Source organism: Salminus brasiliensis, chromosome 7 (genome assembly GCF_030463535.1).
Source record: "Salminus brasiliensis chromosome 7, fSalBra1.hap2, whole genome shotgun sequence".
NCBI classification, from domain to species: Eukaryota; Metazoa; Chordata; class Actinopteri; order Characiformes; family Bryconidae; genus Salminus; species Salminus brasiliensis.
In genome coordinates, this window is record NC_132884.1 from 42,690,025 (window position 1) to 42,715,407 (window position 25,383).

The 25,383-nt window shown below is 41.9% G+C and overlaps 1 protein-coding gene across 1 annotated transcript; it reads left to right on the forward strand.

The window, feature by feature from the left end:
* Positions 1-151: 151 nt before the first annotated feature.
* sdc4 (syndecan 4) lies at positions 152-17,242 on the forward strand. The gene is made up of 4 exons (XM_072684929.1): positions 152-370; positions 13,807-14,025; positions 14,534-14,699; positions 15,180-17,242. The coding sequence occupies exons 1-4, from the start codon at positions 314-316 to the stop codon at positions 15,329-15,331; spliced, it is 594 nt and encodes a 197-aa protein (XP_072541030.1). The 5' UTR covers positions 152-313; the 3' UTR covers positions 15,332-17,242.
* Positions 17,243-25,383: the final 8,141 nt, after the last annotated feature.

The following is a 25,383-nucleotide window of genomic DNA, read 5'->3' on the forward strand; positions in this document are numbered from 1 at the left end:
TAAACTCTAACATTAATAAAAACTCACATATAGAAAACACTCACTTCGTTTTCGACGTAAAAAATTCCAGCGTAGATTTCCCGTAAGCTGAATGACGTCAGAAAGAAAGTGGGCGGAGCCTGTGTACAACTGCTCCTCAGGAGCAGAGACCCGAGTGGCGCAGTTGTGTGAGAGACAGAGCGCTTGTAGCGAGGTGGTGGACCGGACCGCTGTAGTTCAGTTAGTTAAGCTACGACTTACGAACCCGACCTGAAGGAGTTGTGCTTGTGGATCGTTGGTGGTGTTCGTGTTTATAAGCTACTGGTGTTTGAAGATGATGAAAGTGTACCTCACCCTGTTTTTCTTCGCTGCTGCTGTCTTCGCCGAGTCGGTAAGTGAACTAGTGTCGTTACGCTCAGCTAATCCATGCCAGGGTTTTGTTCCAACTGCCTGGGCAGCTCTGCTGCAGCGGAGCTGCAGCAGAGCTGCCCAGGCAGTTGGAACAAAACCCTGGAGTGGAGTTCAACATTCCGGACCTGGATCTGCCACATTTTCGTTTTATTTACAATAAATTAAGTATTAATTAAGCTTTACTGTAATGTAAAGTTTTTAAAAGTAACACAGTCAACTTTTTTAGGTTTTAAATTAGTTCTTTTTTAATTAGAAAATGTTTATAAACACTTGCTACTAAAACAGTAAATAAACATTACTGATTACCTTTATTATATATTATTATGTATAAAGTTTAGTGTCTACAGATAATTCTAGAAAAAACACCACTTTCTAAATTATTTATTTATTATTATTTAAAAAAAATTCTGTCTTGTCCATTAAAGTCTTTATTGTAATGGAAGGGTTTTGTATATTATAGCTATATTCATCAGCATGGTCCAGTGCTAGGGACTGTCCAGTTTGGGCATTTTTTGGTCGATGCAGGTCCTAAAAGACAAATATTTTGTATTTTAAGACTATTAACACCATTAGTTCTAGGTAAACCCTGCTGTTCTTTATTGCCACGCTTGTTCTTCAGATAAGAAGTCATGTTATATTGATTATAGTTATTATAGGTCTCTTTCGGATCAGTACCCCAGCACTAGTTAGTCAACATTAGGAGGCTGTGTATATGTTAAATAACTCGATATGTTGCCTATTGGCAGTTTTGCAGCAATTCTTTAGCATTTCCCCCGAGCTGCCTTGCATAACAAGGCTAAGTAATGGCTTTTAAATTGTCCAGCATTGTTTGGTCAGAGTTTAATGGTCATTGGCTGTACTGGCCTGTAACTCCAAAGGTTATTTAATATGGTAAAACAAACCCCCCCCCCCCTTTTTTTTTGTCCTCCTTTTCTCTTTTTTTATTGAGTAATGAGGATAAAGGGTCATTAATAAAGGCCCCAAACCTTGTCACAGGCCTTTCATTCCTAAGCTACTGTCTGGTTCTTGCGAAGGAATGTGAACAGGAACCACAACATCTCTTCATCTCTTGAGCTGGCCTTGATTTTACTTTTCTTTGGTGGTCGAAACACCTGCGAGTGGCATGCCACGCTTCTGTGGCGTGCTGTTTCTTTTTCACAATAGGAAAGAATGGCCATGTGCAGATGTCTGGGAGCAGGCTGGAGTAGAATGGAATAGTGGTAATAAGACAGATACCACCCAGTGTGCGCGGTCAGCCGGCCACAAACGCCCAGGCAAAATGCAAATGTTGTGAGTGGAGGACTTTTGGGATTCCTTTCGGGGCCTTGGGATGGGATATGGGCAGTCCACCTATTATTAGATGGGCTTAACCTTCCTTTTGTTTGATCTGTTTGAAGATGGACAGCAGATACAACTCCTGACCTGAATTGTCTTCTTGTGTTCTGTCTTGCACTATAGAGAAGGTTCTGTATAGTGCTGAAAAAAAGGGTTCAACCATATATAAGAGGTTTTTTCTCTATACACAGAATCAATTGACCAGTGATAGAAGAGCCATTTGTTGTGGTTCTATTATATATATATAAGAACTTTTTTCTGAATTTATATCTAAATATATCATATATATTTATTTATATGATATATTTTCTGAATATATATCATAGTATTTTGCTGTCAGATGATCTTTAAATTGACATGATCATGTGCTCTACAATCCTAGCCTTGCTTGTTTTGATTGGCCGGTTTCTTTTAGAATCACACCAACATGAATCTTACAGTGTTGTAAAAGTTAAACGGACAGAACGCACATTTACAGACAGAAAACAGAAATGTTCTTTCTAATATTTATGCATTTTAAACCAATTATTGAAAACATCCTGAAGCCTTCAGTAAACTAGACACGTCATTGTTAATAATCACCCCCTGGAAACCATAAATAAGCACAATAAATAGAATTAAAACACTGAAATGAAATAGAAAAGCAATATCACAGCATGTCAGTATCACAATATATCGATGTATCGTCCAGCCCTGGTGTTACTGAAGCGCCACATTAGCAGAGCTTCTGCTTCCCTGGTAAAACATAAACCTGTTGACGGTAAACCGTAAACCAAAGGGGGCGAATGTGGGCGGACGTCTCAGAAGTTGTCGAATTCGACAGAGGAAGCCTCAGCGTTCCTCAGAATCATACATAAGCATCTCCCGCTCCCTTTCATCCCCCCTCCCGACTCCTCCTATAGTATTTTTCAGTGGAATTTGACCCCTTATGACCTTGACCAGCCCTCTTTTGGGATTTCACACACTTGGCTGGATTTAAATGGTCCAGTGCTTTCATTGCGCTCCCTTCCTCCAGCCACTGGACTAGAGGAAGGTTGAAACTTAAGGTTTTTAATCAGTGGAGAATCATTTTTCTTTACTTCCGTCGGAGTGTGACGCATGCAGATCCAGCTGCAGAGCTATGGGCTGTGAAATTCGATATAATGTGGGCTGGGCGGGGAGTTGGTGTGTAGGGAAGAAGGTTGAGGAGGCATGTTTCATCGTATTCTGCCTGCTTTCTTTCCATGTAGGCAATTTAGAGGCATTCAGGGCTCGTATGGATGACTCTGATACATGGCCAGTGTGTCGAACTGGCAGGAAGACGGCCTAAACTGACCATGCTGGTTTATTGGTCATTTGCACAATATACCAGGATGCATTGAAATGCTTGTGGTGAGGCTCAGAAATACTTACAGCAGCAAGATGGCACCAATATAGAACTAAATATAGTCTAAATATACAGAAATATACTGCATATACTGACCTGAATGTACTGAACATGCATAAAAGGATATAAATATAGTCTAAATATACAGAAATATACTGCATATACTGACCTGAATGTACTGAACATGCATAAAATTATATAAATATAGTCTAAATATACAAAAATATACGGCATATACTGACTTGAATATACTGAACATGCATAAAATGATATAAATATAGTCCAAATATACAAAAATATGCTTAATATTCAAAACGTAATACATACACAGAAATTGTGCAAACCTACTTCCTGGTACTGGTACAGCATGTATGTGTAATAGCGTCACATTCCATGAACCAAATTGTACTTGGAAGGAAATACTCCTGAGACCTTAACAGGAAAAGCTGCTTGACTTTTACAGGGCGGCTGAGCTCCTCGCTCCTCTTTTGGGAAGAGACATCATGTTCTGTTCTGTGTGGTTAATCAGCATTTGTGTGGATCCATGTGATTCGCTGTGAATGTCTGCTAAGGGTCAGAACAGGTCTGCGTCCACTATTATGTCTGTTGTGTCTTGGTGGAGTTGGTTACTTTGACTTACTTTAACGTGGAGTTCCGACATATTTTCCCACATTTTCTGCTTAATTCAGTGTTTTGAGGTGAACGCAGTCCGAGTGGGCCTGGTGTGGGAAGCTTACAGACTTGGATGGAACACAAATATAGCTATTTTATGTACTGTCCAACCCCACCAGTGTTATATGGAATGTTAAAGTTGGTAAAATAGTGGAAAACATCTCGCAAAATAGTTTTCTTTTGGGGTTTTTTTGCCAGACCACTCCCAGCATGTATCCCTCCACCACGATTTTGGACCCCAGATCTTCTCAGATGTTGACCTGCCTCAGCACAAACAGCCATTTCACGACAAATGGAGTCCGTAGATCCGTCTGCTGCTCTGTTTAACAATGCCAAGACCATCATAGCTGTCTTTTTAAAGAGAAATCACACAGATTTTCCAACATAGCTCAGTGTTTGAGGAGTAAACAGTCACTCAGAGTGGGGTTTGCTGTGAAATGGTTCACTGTAGAGAAAACCACTGACTCTAGAAACCAGGAGTCATCATAACTAATCCACATGAAAGTGTTGAATCTAAAATATCCTGACAATTGTTTTGCTATGCGTGTATTTCATACTTTCATCCTTGGATGGATTTTAAAAGCAGGTTCTAGAGCCGAACTCTTCTCAGAACTCTGGTAGAACAGTGTCTCAGACTTCAGGCCACCGTTAGGTGAAGAACTTTCTGTGAGGAGCTTTTATTAGAGCTTCAGACGTCTTCAGACCTCATTCACCTCCACTGTAGAACACTGTTCTGACTGGGGAAGGTTATCTAGAACCAGTTTCACAGTAAACCCACCAACCTCCCCATTCTGAATGACTCTGTTTACATCATACAGAGAATTTTGTAACACCATTGAAATTCACTTGTATAAAAGTGTATGTTTGTGGTAGATGGAATAGCTGAATAGCGTGGTCAGTCAGAGGCTGAGTGCTGAACATGATAAATACTTTCACCGGGATGTAATAATGCTTTCTGCATTGCTGTCCACTGGCCTATAAAATCCCTTTGGTGAAAGGAATGTTGGCGCTGAGAGAGGGGGTTTTGTTTGCTGCTTGAGTGAAAGAAGTTAAGAATTTTATTTATTTATTTTCTGTCGCTCTGGTCGGGCTGCGAGCTTTAATATTTGCTTCGAATCTGCTCATAAAAACCTATTTATTTTAAAGTTAGTCATCACATCTGTGCACTTTACTATAGGCAAAAAGAGCTCTATATAGTGCTGCCCATTTATAATGCTGTAAAATCTTCTACAATAGGAAGCAACCAGATGAAGTCCAGACTAATGAACAGAACTATGGAGAAAGCTGTAGAACAAAAAGACCGAAGCTCTAATAGCATAAATACCTGCAGTTCATCTCATTTCAGCAGTATTCCTCATATATTGAGGCATATAAACGAACAAAAGTATTGTAACCAGATAATTACAGCATATTATCATTTCATTTGAATATGTAATAACCATTTATTGATCCTAAAATATCAAACACTGTAATTATTTCAATATAATTTAATATAACAAATGTATTAATTAATAAATTGAATATGCACAGTAATTCCAACCCGTTTAACAGTCCGTACTGCAGTTGTTCAGCAGCTCCTGTATGTAAATCCATCGTTCCCGTGTCCAGACTGAGCTGATAAAAGTTGGCGTTGGGGATGAATATGATTTATGATGTTTGTAATAACATGAACAGGTCAGAGATGCTGTGGGAAGGTTTAAATAAAGGCCTTTCATATTTGGCCTTTGGGCTTATTAACCTTTCGTCACCTCAGTAGCGGTTGGTTGCGGATATTTACTCACCACCTGTTCTCTTCAACGGCTTTTTGAAGAATGGTTCCCTGATCTGCTCCTGATAAGCAGGCCCACGTCTTCATAAAAGTGGAACGCATAGGAAACTGTGCTTTATTCAGATCATTTACTCGGAAATTAGGCGGTATGAATATATGGAAAATGGAGGCAAGGTGGAGGGGTACATGCATGGCAAAACAGCCCCAAAGAAAAGAGTCCTGGTGAACCGTGAACCACAACGTCCCACCGAACCCCATTCCGAACTATTGTATTCTCACACACTGAGCTTTGTTGGACCATCAGTGTGATTTCCTGATGTTTTAAAGACAGGAGCTTTAGGAACATTATCTATATGATGGTCTTGGTATTGTTAAACCAAGCAAACTCTGGATCTCTGGACACCATTTGTTGTGAAATGGCTGTTTGTCCTCAGGCTGGCAGGCTCACCACAAAGTCTCATTTCCATACCCTTTTCAGTTTACTTGCTAATTGTCCTCTGTAAAAGTGCCTTCTGACCCCCTCAGATTGGATTTCTTTCTGTCTCTTTTTGTGTCCTGCTCCGACAGTGCACTACCAGTTGTTTGGGATTTACAGCCGGCCTCTGTCTTCCTCCATTGTGACTCAAAAAAGGCCCTCACTTAATAATGAGCAGCTTAATTAATGAAAGCCAGTGGCAGGCAGAAGAATGGGATGAATGCTTTGCTTTGAAGTGACAATGCAGGCAGGGGAAGGCAGCAGTTGCTGCATAATCAGGCTTTCTAAAACATATTATTTTAGAGATGTGTATTAGAAACAGTTAAAAAAAGTGAAGTAAGCCCTGCCACATTACATCATACTGGCCCATACCAGACTGAAGCTCGTACGCTGCTAATGCCGAAGCCGAAGCCAAAGCCTTGTTTTGGGACAGCACATCATATAAGCAGATTAATGCAAAGTATGCTGGTTTATATGCTGGCTTACATGCAGGGAAATACCATAGATCTAAATGTAAATGATTGTTTGAGAGGTAAACAGTCCTTTAGAGTTGGATTGGTGTACAATTGTGCTTCACTGGAGAGAAACTTACCAGCGTAGAGAATTAACGACGTCTTTACAGTGGTGGTGAATGGATCCAGGCGTTGGTCTCCTTGACTACAACACAGATATAGCCATTTTATTCACAGTTTAAACCCATCAGTGAGGCTACACATGTCTTCTGAGCTTTATATGATATGTTGATGATGTCAAAATATCAGCAAATCTTGAAAAATAAGTTTTATTTGGGACTATTTTTTTTGCCACACACCATCCTGCATGTATCCCTCCACCGTTTTAATGATATGTGGTTTTAAAAGCTCATTAAAGACCCAAAACCTTCTTAAAACTATAGGAAACCCATGTCTCAGACATCAGGCAGAGTCTTCACATTCCATAAAGATTAACTGTAAACCAGACGACTGGTTCCTTTCACCACTACCACTACTTTCACCACAGTTTCTCACCAACCCCACTCTTAATGGCTTCAATGATGCACCCTAATGATTTAATTACGAATGATCCGAATTTTGGGTGGAATTTCCCTTGAAGTTGAAGAGAAGCGCCTTCATTGACTCTGACAGCTCAAAGCCTGCAGATTATGGGCCGCTGGGGGGCTGTGGATTGGCGTAAGCCACAAGCTATGTCCCAGTGGCTTGGTTTTGAGTCTTTTCATCTCTATGCTGTACAGGTACGGGTTCGCTCTGGCACGGGGGGAAAAGACCCTATAAATAGTCGATGTGAAGGTGGAAAGAATCTGGAATGTTCCTGCTGCATGTTTTGCCTCGGAGTCTGGGCGTGTGAGAGTCAGGAACTGGTCTTTCATGGCTGAAGAGCATATCTCAGATTCTGAGGTCATGTTTATCAGATATGTCTGGAGCTCTAGGTGGTGGTTCAGATTTTTTGTTCAGGTACAGTAATGTGTGTTTAGCTGATAGCACTTCTAAATGTAAGTCATGACTGTATGATGAACGCTAGAGTAAATACAAGGCAACCAGTACGACATGCTGTATCTCAGGGCTGGGCAGGTAATGGAAAATGAATTGAAAACCTCATTCTTATACAGTCCCAGTACAAACATGCTACTGGGTGAGTAGTCACATGACTCCACCCAGTCCAGTCTACGACATGGACACGACATGGATACAACATAGAGGAGAAAATGTGAATACTGAGCTGACTGAGCAACCCCATTAGCTTACATAATCGCTAAATTCAATTCAATTCTCATATTAAATTCTCTAATAAACATAAAAATGGAAACGCTAACTGTAACATTAGGCATATTTTATATTATCTACTATCTTATGTTTGCATATTGAATTAAGAGTGTGAAATTGGGACACTGTTGTATTGTATAAAATCTAATTCTACAGTTTATTTAAAAAATTAAATGTAATTTAATTAAAATTTTGCTTATATATATGCGGATATATGCGGAAATATGCGGATATCTTACTAATTATTGTTGTAATCAATGTTGCCATTGAATTGTCACATCAAACAAATTTGTTAGGAAGCCTTGCTACATTTTAATACCTATATATCATCACTGTTAGACAAAAATAATCCTCCGAACTGAAGGCGTTAAAACTATATTAGCTTGTAGTGGACGTTAATTTAATGAATTAGACCGCCCAGAGTAATTGCAGGTCAAAGGTTTGCGTATTCCATTTACAGCATTTAGCGGACGAACTTATCCAGATCTCCTACATGTGAATGATGCAACACAGGTGGGAGAATGTAGAGTTAGGAGTCTTGCCCAAGTACTTTATGCTGGTCCAGCTGGAGGATAGAACCCCAGTCTGCCACAAGACAGAGCAATGTTGTTACCCACCATGCTACACCAACCTCCAACCTATTACACAGTCCTACGTCAGTCGTCTTCAGACCTCCAGGCTGCCAGAGGTTGATCTCGTCCTGATTTCAGACAGAAACCTGTTGGCAACACCTGCAAAAACATCCAGTATCTTCAGTCCAGCCCAGCCCAGTCCAGTCAGCCATCCTTAACGTGAGCACCACACCGAGAGGAGGCACATTCTTCAGCTGTGACTCACTGCTCTTTGTTTTGAAGGAAAATCATTAACCTCTCCTCTGCAATAGAGCACTTTTAGGCCACGGATCAAATCCCAGAGAAGACTGTACACATGAGCACATTTACAGCCCTGAATAGCTGCCTCCCGGGAGATAAGGAACCGGCGTCCGTGTCCCAGACGACACGCAGAGGCAATTTAATCAAATAGGCCGAGATAAAATAATGGAGAAAAAAGGTTCTTGCTGAGAGAACGTTGTTATGGTGGATGTTAACGGAGTCTAATTTTAAATCCGGGTCCATCCTCGCGGTATTTTTAGATGTGCAAAGCTAGCAGTTGGGTTATCTGGCTCAGTAATGAACCCGGCAGCGATTGCGAGGAGTGCGCTGCCATTCCCTCAGCTTAATGGAACAGGTGCTGAGCCGTCCGCTAGCAGATGGTGGGATTTGCTGCCTGCTTTGCCAGTCTTGATTGAGGTCCAGCTTAGCCGAGTCTACCAGTTCACGCAAGCCTCAGAGCTTCCCGGCTCTGGAAGGTTGAATGGAAGGTTGAGGAGCATTGGCATTGGCATCGATAAAGCGAATCAGCGAAATCAGATGTTAAACACATAACACCATGCAGAACATCTCCCCATGCTGTAGGCCAAGCTATAGTCCCGTCAGAGTACCGCCAACGTCGGCCATACTGATGTTGTTTCAACAGGAAGCGGTTTATAATCTGTTAAAGTGTGAATTATTAAACCTGCGGCAAGAAGGATCAAACCATACCAAGAATAAAGTTAGTCTGCAACTCTCTGACCTGAAACACGAGCAGGTTTTTATGTTATCCGGTTTAAACAGGCTCCTCGGGAGCGCTACTCCAGAAACGGGTCACTGGAGAAAGGTACCACGAGCGTTACGAGGCCTGTAGTTTAGAGTAAGGATTCTGGGTTCGTTTTGGAGAGGGTCCCAAATATCGGGTGGGCAATATGTCTATTGTTTCACATCCTGATACAGTTTGTTATAGTGATACGCAATATACACGATGGACAAAAGTATTGGGACGCCTGCTTATTGTTGAATTTAATTCATTCGCGCAACAAAAGCAGAATCAACTCTTTTTAATATCCTTGATTTCAGACAAAACAGTGAATGAGCAGGTGTCCCAATACTTTTGTCTTAAAAAAAAAAACTGTAACGTAATACTGCTATGATGAGTTTTTTATTTGCTCTTATCATACGTCTATTTTATTTACAGCAGCAACATTATATATTGAAATATAATAAATATTAATCTGGCTGTAGGTGGACGAGACGAGAAGCTCTTCTGCTCGCCGTGTTCTGGGCTGTGACCTACATGGCCATTCTTTGTGTTCGGGAATTCTTTGTATTGTAAAGCAGTGGCCCATTGTCTCCTGGCACTTCTCAGTTACGGAGTTTTGTTTAGGGAAAGTCTGGTAGAGGCTGGTTTGCAGTAAATGTTCTGGATGATCCTGGAATTTCCAACTTCATACAATACCTTGAATGTTCTTCTCAAGGGGACTTTTCAGAAATCGGGAACCTCCTGCTGCAGCATTAAAAGTGAGGGTTCTTCAGAGGTTCTTTGGTAGAGTTGATGGGTTTGTGTATAATATACATTCATATAGAGCATATATTCAGATTATAGATCATATCCTCTGCTCTTCTGGGTCTCTTCTGGTTGGGTCTTTTTTCTGTTTCCAGTAAACTCCTCAACCACTTAAGTGTTTTTATTTTTTTTATTTTCACTTCTGAACCAGTGTGGTTGTCCGTCTTTGTTTCTTCTCAAGGAGTTATTTTAATTTTATCTTCCTGCCCAGAAGACGAGCGCTCAACTGATGTGGGTGGCAGAATAGGCTGGGGAGTTTTTGAGGGGGCTTCCACGTTCCTCTTGTTGTCTTTTACTTTCTCTGTGAATGAGGACTCAGACCGTGTCGACTCTCAGTTTCATCTGCATTCGAGATCCGCCGATACTGGGCTGAATTCTGGGCTGAATATACCCCAGTTAAAAAAAAATTACAAATTCCGACTCCTAATCTAATTATCATGGTAATGCTGAAAGGACATGGCAGAGATAAATAACCTACACTACATGGACGAAAATATTGGGTACCTGTTCATTTGTGGTTTATCTTGTCTCTATTGTTCAGAAAGTGCTTTGGAGCATTGCTGTGAGAATCTGATTGCAGGTGGCAAAAACCTTAGTGAGGTCAGGATATTTGATGATGATGATCACCACCCCACCACTCACCCACAACTCCCTAACATATCCCAAAAGTACTGGATGGAGCTCCACCACCATCATTCCAGAGAACACAGTTCTTCCACTGCTCCACAGCTCAATGCTGGGGGGCTTTATACCCCTCCAGCCCACGCCTGGCATTAGGCAGCAATGGGTGCAACTTAAAGTAGCTGAATGCATTCATTAGAAGGGGTGTCCACAAACTTTTTTTTTTTAATATATATATATAATGTTGGAATGTTTGGTATAGCATAGCATTGTGAAGAAGTGATGTTTTAGTATATACACCTACAGATACTCTGGTTTTAGAGTTTGATGGAATACACATCTCTAGGCCTGCCTTTATTGTGTAGTTTGTGTACTCTGTGACGCCAGGAACGACCTACAGTTGGTTGTTTGTGATTTCTCGGTATGTGAGTCTCAGCAGAGTGTTAGTCTTGATGGCTCTATCTGTGCTTGACATTTGGCAGCAAGTCAAGAGAGATAAAGACCCCCATCTCCCTCCCGGCCTACAGGTGTGCCTGTGCAAACACGCAAGCTCTGTGATCCACTTCCAGGCAGGGGTGGAGTAACTCCAACAGTAAACTGAGGCATGAAGCACTGGGGAAATGTGCAGTAGGAAGGTGTGTATGTGTGATGGTGTAATTGCCTGGAGAGGCTATTAATTAGCCTCCTTTGCCAGACCGTATGACACAGGGGCCAGATGGTTTGGGACCCTCCCCCTCCTCTGAACTGTGCTTGTAATTCAAATGAGGCACTCGGCATATGAGTGGTGCGGACACACCGGTTTACACGTGATTTTTGTTTACCTTGGGCGAGTCCGGGGTGTTTCGCTCTGTGTTTTGAAACCTGGCTGTTTTGGACTTGGGCCGAGCAGTGTAGAAATATTTCTGCTGTATTTGTGATGATTGTTTTGGAGCAAATTAAGCAACATCACGATCCAAGTGCATCTGATTACGTATATTTTGTTTGGGCTGTTGTTTTTTACGGCAACAAAATAGAAGCTTGAGTGGTAATACAGTATGTGAAGGGTGTGGACAGCATGGTATATTACACTGTTATGATCAAGAGAGTAAAAAAGTTAAATTATTAAAAACATCTCTCAAACAGTTTTATTCAAAACTGAACTTTAGATAGAAAGTTTGAATTATAGAAGTGTGAATATACAAAAAACCCACATTAGAAAAAGGACCTCCCAGTCTGATCCAGTGGATTGCGATTGGGGCCGATCCAGACTTATTTTAATGGATTGGGTATCGGCTAGTTTAGGCCTGATCCAGTTCCGATCCTTTGTTTTTACCACTGTGTTCCAGCACAGCACCCTCTGGCTGGTCTCTAGGCACCACAGTGATCTTCTAATGCATGTGAACTGTGGGTCTAATGGGTATCGGTTAGCTGCAGAGGTTGGGACGCTCAGAGGGACGGCAACATGAGGAATAAATCGGTTGCCTGTCTGAGACTGGAACTGTGGCATTCCAGGGCGCTCCCTCTCTCTCTTGCTCTCTCTCTCTCTTTGGTATTTTGGTCGTTTCAAACAAAAAGGGTCTGAAAATAATCCCAGACTCAGTGAAGTATAGGTAGGCCGTCCCCTCAGGGGGATACTAGTGATACACTTCATGTCCAAACGTTTGTAGACACCTGCTCTTCCCAGCATTTCTTCTGAAATCAAGGCTATTAATAGGGAGTTTGTCACAGTTTGCTGCAGGATGACCTTGGGGTCCTTGGGGTCATGTGCTCACAGCTGCTCCTAACCCGTTCTACTGGTCAGTGCTTCTCTATGGAGATCACACAGGCTGTCTACACAGCTGAATTCTTGCGTAGCCAAATCTGCTCCTCATAAGGTGTGTCTGGATACTTTTGGACACATTTGTACTTGTTCGTAGGGTTAGACCATGGGTGGGCACTTTTGGTCCTGGAGGGCCAGATACCTGAACAGTTCAGCTTACCTGTTTAAGGTTTAGCAGGTCTGCAAGAGCAGGGAGCTCGAACGCGAACTGTGCTGGACTCCGACCCCCGTTGCCCACCCTTGGCTTAGACTGTCTCTGAGGACCTACGTCTAAATGTTATCCAACCTAGACGTTAATGTCAAAGATCATGCCACAGTTGAACAGTCATCCAAATCTAGCAAAAGGTCAGTCTGCTGAGTTAGATGAGTAATACGTGAGTGTGTCCATAGTCCCGTCGTTGCAAGATCTCCACCCATTCTTGTACACATAGAAACCTGTCAGGTGTTTCTCAGCTGCTTCCAAACCAGACCAGTCAGCTCTTAGTCACATTGAAACGTAGATCTAGCAGCCTGTAGGCCAGGAGGTGTAGTAAGGTTAGATTGATCAATACTTCAATACTACTGTCCTTAAACTTTTTTCAACTGATCTGTTTTCTGTAGCTGTTTGCCGTCTAAAATTAAGCTTGGGAAGCCAGCGACGCCTCGAAATGTGAAAAAACAAGGCTAAACTGCTGTCTTCCTTGCTTTGTACAGCAAAGTAGCTGTTTAGTCCAGAAGGTCATCAGCAAATCCAGTTATCGGAGGCTTTTGCTGACGTGGCATGGCCTTTTCCCCCCTCCCCCATTGTTTAAGGAACAACAGAAGCCCATTGTGCTCAGGGTTGATGTGGTATCAGGCGTTTCCTGAGTAACATTAATAATAGAGGCGATAAGGACCAGGGTGAGCACTTCCTGTTCTTGCCTCCAAGGTTATCTCTGGCAGTCACCAACCTTCGTGAACTGGCATATGGGGATGTTTGGGTATTGGGCTGATATCAGCAGAAATATCAGCAGTCTTGAAACAGAACACACTCACACATGTTGTTGGTTGAGTGTGAGGTGTTCAAATACGATGGTCTACTTTTAGATGCTCAGGTTAAGTGAATAGTTTAATTCAAAACAGCTCATTCTGTATGATACCAGTTATGTTGTTAGATCTGACTCACACAGATTTGTAAAAGGAGTCAATTAAGGTCTAATTAATAAGGCCTGTGTTCACTTGCAGGTACGAGAGACCGAAACATGGGTGCGCTCAAAGAACGTGGAGTCGAATGATGGCGACCTGGAGTCATCCGGTGATTTTAACTTCAACGAGGATCTTACAACCATTGATGACGAAGATGAAGACCTGGGTGATGACGACGAGGACAGTTACGATGACTATGAGGAGTCAGGCTCTGGTGACGAAGATGATTACCAGGACAACTCATTTGTAACAGTTAAGGTAAATAACTCCAGTATATTAATAGTCATTTACTGAGTCAGTATGGAGTCATTCAGTCAGAGCTGTTCACAGTGGAGGTGAATGATGGTGAAGCAGACGTCTGAAGCTCTAATAATAAAAGCTCTCTGAGTTCTGAGAACAGTTATATAAACATATATTCCTATGAATCCCAGTCATGGCATGGCAGTGCTACTTTACCACTATTTTTTCATGGCACAGTGCTACACTATTTTTAAACCTCAGAAGACGCATGTAGCTTCACTGGTGGGTTTGGATAGTTATTAAAATAGTGGCTATATCTGAGTTGTAGTCATGGTGACCGACACCTTGTTCTATTCACCACCACTGTAAAGAATCCAGAGTCTACAAGGTTTCCCTACACTGAAGCTCAGTTTCATACCAAACCCCGCCCCCCTGTTTACAACTTCACAATTTATGCTGAAATTATTCAAATAAGGTGAAATATGTAAATAATTTCTGATTTTCTCTCTCTCTCGTTCTCTCTCAGCCTGGTCTGAACGACAACTTCATCCCTGACATAGAGCCTTCAAGGCCACAGGTAGACCCAGAAGATGAACTGGACCTAGTGCGACAAAACGAGATTGCTCGCTCGTCCGTTGTCCTACAGAACAAAGCAGAACAGAACATTTTCAACAAGACAGAAGTTCTAGCAGGTAAGACAGACCTCAAGAATCGTATTATCAACTCTTTATCTCTGTATTTTAAATATTTGAAAGTTTAGCCACATCCCACACATCCCTCAGCACTATGTTAGCCAACACGACATTATATGTCCAAAAGTTTGTGGACACCCCTTCTAATAAATGCATTCAGCTACTTTAAGTTACACACCTGTGCAAATGCACACACACACACACAGCTTGTCTTGTTCTTGTAGAGTAGTATTGCCAATAGAATAGGACTCTCTGGAGCAGATAAAGGAGCCACCATGCTGCCTAATAATGCCAGGCGTGGGCTAGAGGGATATAAAGCCCCCCAGAATTGAGCTGTGGAGCTTCTTTGGAATTATGGTGGTGCTTCATCCACTTTTAGGATGAGTTAGGGATTAGTTAGGGTTGTGATCACCCAGATACTTTCTTGCACCCCTGCAGTGTACGTATGTGTATCTCACCAGCCCTCTTCTCCTTTTGCAGCTGTTATTGCTGGCGGGGCTGTTGGCCTGCTCTTTGCTGTCCTCCTCATCCTTCTCCTGGTCTACCGCATGAAGAAGAAAGACGAAGGCAGTTACGACTTGGGCAAGAAACCCATCTACAAGAAAGCGCCCACCACCGAGATCTATGCATGAGCTCAAATCGAGCACACGCTCTCGCAAGCAAATCAGAAATTCTGAACTCTAAACTCACGTAGTGCCTCAGACGCACGGCCAACCTCGCTCTCTCTTCCGCCTGAGAAACCACAACCTCACAGTTTTCGGAGTGAATGCGTGATTTACTCTGACTGGACATTTCAGTACAACTTCACAGCTTCAGAGTTGTCAGGAGAGGAGGTGCTCTGTTGCCAAACTGCACTGTACAAGTCTCGATGTTATCGTTATTGTTTTTTTTTGTTTGTTTGTTTGTTTTTTGATTGCTAGCCTCTGCTGCCCTCTTTTTTCGCCCAGAGTGAAACCACCTTAAGTCCCTTGCCTTTAAGCTTCCCTGGTTTCTAAACACTACAAGACACAAATGGGCCTTTGCAGGTTAATAACATGGATTAGAACCTTAAGCAGCCCAAAAACACAACACAAGACTTTTATTTTGACACGTCGGTGCCGATAGTTGAGGGGATTGTTACTGTAAACGTGTTTCGCTTGTTGTTAAGAAATGTAATTTTGCTTCGAAACCCTGTGATTGATGAATCTACCCGTTCTTGGTCGTATCAGAGGTACAGATTGAGATTGCAAACCGAGAACACGGCGTAAAGCTGAGCGTTGGGCATTGACATTAAGCTGGTGAATGCAAGGCTTAAAAGCCTCAGTGTGTTCAATTTTTTACACAAAGCTAGACGTTCTTACTAGGGATGCACGGTGATATCGGAGTCGTATCAGCATTGGTGTGAATCAGACCGCTATTTGAAGGTGATGCTGGACTACTGTACTAAATGATCTGCTTTGAGAAGCTCTATTAATAAATTAAGTGTGTGTGTGTATTTGTGAATGTGTTTATCTCATTGACAGATGTGATAACACGACAACAACGTCTGAGATTCCCATATCGGTGCATCCCTACGTCTTCCTACATTCCACATACATTCACATTACAGTAATTCTGCATGAGTTTGAGGCTCAAGTCATGGTGATTAAGCCGTTCACTTTTTTTGGTTTGTTTTTTTGTTTTGTTTTTTTGTCTTCTTTGGTCATTTGACTGACAGCCAAGCCCAGGCATTGTTACTCAGAACTGTTCTCCTGTTCGCTAAGCTCATTTAACAGGTACACGTCTTTTGCTGCTGGCCGAGAGACAGGCCTCCGCAAACAGACTTCTAATTTCCAGGGATGTGTATATAGCCATTTGAATAAAATGTTTTTGGCAGACGTTTATTACCAAATATTTAAATGCCAAAACGTTTCGTATCACTTTTTCGTTTTCCCGGTAAAGAGTTTGTAAATGAAACATGGAGTGATCAAGTTATGATTTATTAGTATTATTATTATATTGCTTCTTAAGAAGTTTAAAGTTTAAAAGGATGACCAATGCTAATACTAACTTCTCCTTGTTTGTGTTTTCCTAGTTAACTTTTTTTTTCCTGTCTCTTATTAAGTGTTTCATAGATGAACTTCTTTGTTATTTTTTTGTATTAATTTAACTGTCAAATAGCTTATTTTATTGCCTTCCTTCAGGTCGAGGGGTCCACCCCTCTTAAGCTGTACATGTGATTTAGTTTAAAAAAAAATCTATACTATACAGTAGTGGAAGATTTTTCTGAAGAGTTTTGAAGCATTTTGTGTGTTTTTTTTTGTAAAAGTTTCTATTTCTTTAGACCTTTTTAAGCGATATATATTTATATTTTGTAGAAGGATGCTCATAGTAGTGCCAGGGGGAGTGAATGAGCCATGTTCTCTGCATGAGGGGGAGGGGGGGAGTAAGAAAATCTGCTGCTTGTTTCTACATCACATGATGTGAAATCACCAATCCAGTCGAGAAATCAATGAATCATTGGTTTCTGCCTGCAGGTTCTAATCTGATTGGAAATAAAGCAATTTTTATGCACATTAATGTTATGAAGGCGTTGTCTGCTTACTTTCAAACAAATCTTGTTCTGCAGCGGATGGTTCAGAACCTGCTCCTGACCAATCACAGCTCACTAAAGCGTGTTTATTACGTTCGTTTTCCTAAATAAATCTGGATGTTGAAGAGCTCTTGGGGGTCTCAAAATTCCACACATGGCTCTGACTGAAGTTTTTGTCTTGAGTTATGTGGCTCTTGGTCCGGACCAAGGTTTGAACTTGTAACAGTTCAGTTGTTTACAATTTTTCTGTGTGGGAAAATATTTATGCCACTTTCAGCCATAAAATCTATTGAAATATGTAAAAGAAATAAAATAATGATATATATATATATATATATATATACAGCTCTGGAAAAAATGAAGAGAGCCCCCACATGATCAGTTTGTCTGGTTTTACTGTTTATAGGCAGTGTGTTTAAGGAAAATTAACATTTGTGTTGTCTTTCATAAACCATGGACAACGTTTCCCCAAATTCCAAGTAATATTACTAAAATATTTACTATTTAGAGCATGTATTTATTTATTTATTTATTTGCAGAAATGACAACTGCTCAAATAATGCTAATAAATGATGATAATAATTATAATGTAAAGAAGTTATTATTCAGATTTAAGCACAGTATTATAGATGCTATATATAGATGCTATACTTATAGCATCTAAACGGCTTTTATTTATCAAACAGGATTTTATATATTTTTTTCTTTCTTTTTATGGGGGGGTCTGGGTTGACTTTGTTGCGGTCTGCGTGTGAAGTTAGACCAACCGTTGGTGTGGTGACTGACAGAGGTGTGAAAAGTATTCACATGCATTGCTCAGGCAGAAGTGGAGATACTAGGTTTTAAAAGACTTCAATAGAAGCTGAAGTATCAACTGAAGCTTTTTACTCCAGTAAAAGTGTAAAAAAATGTAAAAGTACTGGTTTCAAAACGACTTCAAGTAGAAAAGTAAAAGTAATGGAAGGAAAACAAAGGCCGAAAGCTTAGGCCGCGCCACAGGGGTCTATAGTGCACTACCCCCCCCCCACCATTCCCCAAAACCCCATTTCTCTAAAAGTCATAATGAGGAGAATGATCTATTAAAATGTTGGTGTTAAAAATGTTGGGCTGCACTAGGCTCCTGTTTCAGCTGCAGATCTGCCCATTGAAAATGAAGCATTTCAGTAATATCAGCTCTATTAAAGGAGCGTCTCTGTGCTCTACTGAGCATCAACATGAGCTTCATGGAGGAAAATATGAGGAGTCGTTGTCTAGAAGTTCTGTAAAGCTGCAGAAAGTCAGACTTCAGAGGCGTGTGATCAATAAGCTTTATTGGAGTGTAAATGTGGGGCTCAGTCGGGACGTTTCACTGCAGCTCTCTTGAGTCTCTGCCACGGACACAGTCTTCATACTAGACTACAGACGTCTGCTGTGAGCTCGCTGGAGAGTGACGGGACGTGTGCAGGTGTGATGGATCTCTTATAAACCAATAGGGAGTCAGAATGGTGTCTGTTTATACTTCTCATCCAACCATGATCAGATTCACACCATTTATCTGGAGAGGGTTTGTTTTTGTTTGTTTTGTTTTTTTATTGATGACGAGCCGGAATGAAAACAGAGGGAAATGAAAGAGGAGGAACGAGGCTGTTTTTCAAATGTAAGGAGGAGAAAGTTCAGATAATTGGGTGAAAATGTAAGAAGTAGAAGTAAAAAGTCGGCTGAAAAATAAATAATTACTCCAGTAAGGTTTAGATAAACAACATGTCTACTGTAGTAAAGTTACAAAGTATCTGTGCTTCATTACTTGACACCTCTGATGGAAGAAAGGGAGGATATTGGGTGAAGGTGGATGCGGTGTTGACTGAGAAGCAGGGTTATATAAGGGGCTTTAGGGCCAGGAGGAGGGTTTAGGGCATGGTCCTTCTCCCAAAATGTACATTATGTCATAACTCCACATATATATATATATATATATATATATATATATATATATATATATATATATATATATATATATGGGTGTTATGTTACTATAGCTGGGCATTGCTGGGTTTCTGCTCTAATTAGAGTCGTCCTATCTGGATATAAATGCCCCATATACCTGAACCATAGCTCACATCTCTCGTCAGCTCAGTAAAGATGTTAATCTGATTGGATTCAAAACAGGTTTGGACTCTATCTGATGAGCACAGCGATGCTCACGACCCATTAAAAAAGTTTCCATCACCAGTCACTACAGGTCAGCAGGAAACTGGACTCATATCCTATTAAAATCTATTTATTCACAGTTTTTATTTATACTAGTAATCTGCACACCTCTGCTGTTGTGAATGTATATTTCCCATTATTCTTAATCAAGTCTCTCAGCAATAAGAGAGTAAAACAAAAAACAAAACAAAACAAAAAAAAAACGGATGGTTGTGCTCCATCCAGTACTTTTAGGATTGCTAAATGCAATCAAATCTCAAATCCTCACAGCAATGCTCCTCCAAAAACTAGTAGAAAGTCTTCTTCCTTGAACAAAAGAAAGACAATACCCTTGATTTCAGAAGAAACAATAAATGAGCAGGTGTCCCCATACTTTTGTCCGTATGGTGTTTGTAGTGTCAGCTTCAGGTCACTCGGCCTAATGCCAGGCGTGGGCTAGAGGGGTATGAAGCCCCCCAACACTGAGCTGTGGAGCAGTGGAGTGATGGATGTGCTCCATTCAGTACTTCTGGGATGGGTTGGAGGGTCAAAAATAATCATCCATCATCAGTAACATCAGCATCATCAGCTTCACTGATGCTGCAGTGGGGCTGAATGCAATCAACTCTCAAGCCTTCTTAGAAGAGTAGAGGCGGTTACTGCAGCAATGGGGGACAAACTGTGGGCTAACAGCCCTGTTTTCAGAAGAAACTGTGGAGCAGCAGGTGAAGACACACCTTTAGTGTACCACATGCTGTAGGTGGTGTTGGTGGAATACCCGGCCTGTCCTCTATCTGGGTCGGGACTTTTTAAGACAGGACTGACTGCTAGTAAACTTGGGGAGAGTTTTAGTGTGTAAACAGTCTGGAAGGGAAAGTCCCCACCACAGGCTCACACTTTTTTTAGGCAGCTGTGAGAACAAACACACACACACATACACACACACACACACACACACACACACACACACTTTATGGGTAGGCATGCTGATACCTGCCTTAATCTACAGGCAGGAGTATTTGTTTGAGGGAAAACAGAGCAGATGAATCAGAGGAATCAGTTCTGTGCACCTATCTTATCACCTCAAGCTCAGATCAGCCATATCAATAAAACCACTGACAGGTGAAGTGAACTGGTTTCGGTGGCTTCTATCAAGAACTGGATCCATGTATATTCGGCAGCAAAAGAACGGCCAGTTCTTGAAGGTGTTGAAGCAGGAAAAATGGACAAGTGTAAGAATCTGAGACACTTTGACAAGAACCCAACTGTGATGTTCTAGACAATGACTGGGTCATCAGAACATCAGGCAGGTCTTATGGGATGTTCCTGGTATGCAGTGGTCAGTACTGACCTACCAAAAGTGCTCCAAGGAAGGACAACTGGTGAACCAGCAGCAGGGTCGTGGAGACCCAAGGCTCATGGATGCTCATGGAGGTCTCACCCACCTCACAACTTACAGGACTTAAAGAATCTGCTGCTAACAACTTGGTGCCAGATAGCACAGCAGGACAGAAGGCTGGTGAAGACCATGCTGCAGGTCAGGCATTTGTCATTTTGCTAGATAATGTAAGCCTAAAGGTCAGGACTGTCCAAAAGGAATGTCCCTCGGCTATCCCCCTACTGGACAGGCTAGAGTCTGGGCTTAAGTTAGCTATCTGGCTACACTGGGAAATCCTGCTTCATCCAATACCCCCGGCTTTGAGACTTTGAAGAAGTATTGCTGTGAGAAGGATGGAGCTCCACCACCATCATTCCAGAGAACACAGCTTTTCCACTGCTCCACAGCTCCTCAATGCTGGGGGGCTTTATACCGCTCTACTAGCCCACGCCTGGCATTATTAGACAGCATGGAGCCAATAGGGTCATGATGTTTACTATCTGCTCCAGAGAGTCCTATTCTATTGGCAGTACTTCTTCTCTACAGGGACTAGACAAGCTGTGAGTGTGTGAATTTGCACATCTCTGATCGTGCTCTTCAATACTAAGCAGAGTTAAAGGAGAACTGAGAGCTGGAAGAAGTCAAAATGTCTGAAACAGGAATTTCCCAGCCTGCCGGGTGGCATGACGCAGCATGGATGAATACTAAACAGCTGATAACAGGTGACATTTACAAGGCAGAATGTTTCGACACCAGCTTCCTTATTTCTCTTTTAGGTGAATAACCTAACCTGATGAACCTTCCTCCTCAACCAGGCCGAGTAGAACGAGGCGCGAGATCAACGAGGCCTTTGTATCCGACTGGTCTGGAGCTGTTGGAGCTGTTTCCAGTCGGCTGCTAAAGGGGACGACTGTGCGAGACGTGAGCTGAGGTTTTGCATGGCTGACTCAGAGCTGTGTCACAACAAACCCTGATGAGGTAAAGGAAGCGAGGCTGATAGTTTGGGTCAGTCTGACCCAGTCAACCTTTCTGCTCTTATCTCACCCTGAATCACTTCACAAACACCTGATGCTGTAACCCATCCCAACATCTGCAGACCTCCTGAAAGGAGCCTTGATCATTCCAGCCGTTTCATTTGGCTGTTTATTACATGAGTGAGTTAAACCTCCTCTGGTGGCAGCTAGTGCCCTCTGCTGGTGTTCTACACGCTGTGGCTGGATCTACTGCACCATACAGAAGGCCGAGGTCATCCAGACCTAAATCCTTTGAGGTCTCTCGACCAGTATAGGGTCTGCTGCGGTTTGAGTTTGATGGTTTAACTGGTCTCCAAGCATGATCAACCTGACCAAGCTAAACAAGCTTGACTATGCTGGTTGACCAGCATGACCAGAGAAAAAACAAGCTGGTTGATCACAATGACCGGCATCACCAAAATCAAACGCAGCGTACGTTATGGCCAGCTGGTCGAGAGCTGATTAACCAGCTAGCTTGCCAGTATATGGCATGTTTGCGTCTGGATGGCCAGATTTTGAAGCAGTCCTTCTGAAATCACAAAATCAGAGCTGACTCTGCTGAGTGAGACAGGTAAGCGCCCTCTGGTGGTCATCTCTGGACTCACAGACCCCAACACTGCCAACATCTGGTGGTCTCCCTCAGAAGTCGTGCATGTTTACTCATCAGATGGTCTAAACTGATGCATGAAGGAGTTAGTTAGGGCCCACCGAGCCACTTTGGGACCCTAATCTGGGTTTTCCCCATCTTGCTGTAGATATTCTGACCCATAGGGCCTGTTTACGCCTGCCATTAATATGCGCTTGGTACTGGATAGGATCTTGATCTAATTTGGCCGTATTCTGTTTACACCTGTCATTAAAATGTGTCAGCAGATCAGATCCAATTTTACTCTCCTGGGTAAAAAGCCACACCAACACGTACATCACTTCCATTTGACTTCCTGTAAACAACAGATTCTCATCAGAACTGTCCTGCTTCAGGAAACTGTGAACAGGTTAGAGGAACTTTGGGGGTTCTTCTACACCACAATAGAACAATAGAAGGTTCTCACTTTCCTGTGACGGCTTTGGGATGGACTATTTAAACCACAATGGAGCAAACACTGTAATCCTGCTCTCCCCTGAATATGGAAAAGAAGGACGAGGACGAGCGCAAACATCAGAATCCGATCAAATTCCGTTTACACTTGTATTAAATGTGGAGATCCTTCCCAGTCCTCCCCAGACTCTTTCCCAGACTCCTCTACAACAGGATCTGGATCTGACCATGATGGTGATCTTCACCAAGCACGTTCTACTGGAACCTGCCTGTAGAGGTCCGGTTCTGCTGTTGCTGCTCTCCCCTGAATACGGAAAAGAAGGACGAGTGCGAAAGCAAACATCAGAATCCGATCACATTCCATTTACACTTGTATTAAATGTGGAGATCCATCTTTGACCACCTCAGAATTTAGCTTGATTGATCTGATCGTAATTCAATCACAGTGCGTCTTGGGGGTGTTTACATCTGGAAGTGAAATCTGAACGTGATCCGATCACCAAATACACTGTGAATGCAACAGGTTCTTTTGCAGATATGTCTAGAACGTAGGAAATTCTAAGCAAGTGTTCTAGACAGGCCTTAAAAAAAATGTGGAACCCTTGGAAACCCACAAGGTCACTGGTTTCATTTATTATCACTAGAAGTCCATCCTTACCAGAGCTGACCCAAGGCATATTCAAATTACTAGGCCACATAGGGCCCCAAGGCCACCAGGGGGCCACAAGATCATCAAGATATCGTGATAAAAAACATTGAATTATAAATGAAATGGTGTTACACAGGCAAAAGACATTTTTATATTAATTTATTTTCATAGTTGGGACACTAATACTAGGTTAATCGATTTCTGCTGTTGGCTGCTGCCATTGTTGGGCAAATGCAGGCATGTGCCACTTGGGTGGTCGATAAAGGCCCAGGTGCTTCAGCGTATTGTACGATATCTCTCTCTTCCTATGAAATGATGAAGCAGCTGGTGCTGAGGTGGTGGTATAGGAGGTCCCAATTGATAATATGCTTCGGGCCCCATAAAGGCTTGGGCCGGCCCTGTTTGTTACTGAGAGATTTGGTGAAATCCTGAGACTTCTGAGACTTTCTCTGAGATTTTGGGTTTATTTCTCACTCTTAGGCCCTCGTTCACACCTGGTATTAATATGCGTCTCAGGTGATCCAATCACAAATGATTGCCAATACACATAGCCGTTTACACCTGGCATCTGGTTGCACGTTAATTGGATTCTGTTTACGTCTCCTGTGACCCCCTGTGATCGGATTTCTCACATCATTAATTCCTCTGAAGGACGGGCATGGCGCACATTAACGCCGTCACTTCCCTGCTAGTCTTCCCCTACTAGTCTTGCTATTATCATACTGTGATAACTTGTGCGGACGGTGGGCGGTGTGGTCTTGCGGTTATTACGTATTTCCAGCAGGGGGAGTGACGTAGTTGATGAGGGCAGTGCTTTGCTGTCTGAGATGCACTGAGACGCTTTGGCGTTCCCAGGACAAGAGCAATGTGGTTTTTGTGAATGCCTGACCTCTGAATGCGGTCTGAGAGAGTCCTCGAGATGCCCTGTACCCCGCTCACACCTGTACCTTGTGCTGGCCACTTATGATCAGATCACCAAGGATGGCTCTGACAGCTAACAGGAAGGACAGCGCAGCATTTTTCTTATTTTCAAACACTGTCTAATCCTGCTTAATTTCCTCAAACCTCTAGCACCCCCTAAAGACTGTATATACAGCTCTGGAAAAAACAAACTGAAGAGATCACTTAATTATTTTTTGTAAATCTGTATCTCTATGTGTATGGCTTTATTCCAGACATTTCATCAAACAAAGCTAAGTTAGCTGAATCTGCAGACTATGAACGGCATAAAGTCCCAACAGCAATGTGAAAGACTAGTGGAGAGCCGGCCGAAACATGAGAGCTGTGATTGGCCGTTGAGGTTATTATTTCACCATAGTGATTTCGGAATGCTCAGATATTAGTACTGTGTTTAAATCTGAATAATAACTTTATATTATAATTATTATAATTTGTTTGTATTATTTGAGCAGTTGTTTTTGAGCAGTGGTCATTCCTACAAATAAATAAATAAATAAATAAATGCTCTAAATAGCAAAATGCTGGGAAATTTGCTTGTGAATTGAAATGTTTTATAAACGGTTTATGAAATCCGTTTCCCTTAAACACACTGCCTATAAACAGTAAAACCTGAGAAACTGATCATGTGGCGCTCTACATATACAGTTGAAACCATTACATACACAATATAAGTAATAAAAAGTAATTAAAATTGCCTTTAAAAATCCCTCTCTCATTATTCTGGCATTTAGCAAATAGAAATAATTTTGGTAATCCTAATTGACCTAAAACCTACAACCTACCTAAACAGGAAAAGTTTATTATAATTATACCTTCATATATATATATATATATATATATATATATATATATATATATATATATATACCTTCATAAGATTGGATGGCATTTATATATACAGTCATACAGCATCTGGTGTTTGGCCTGG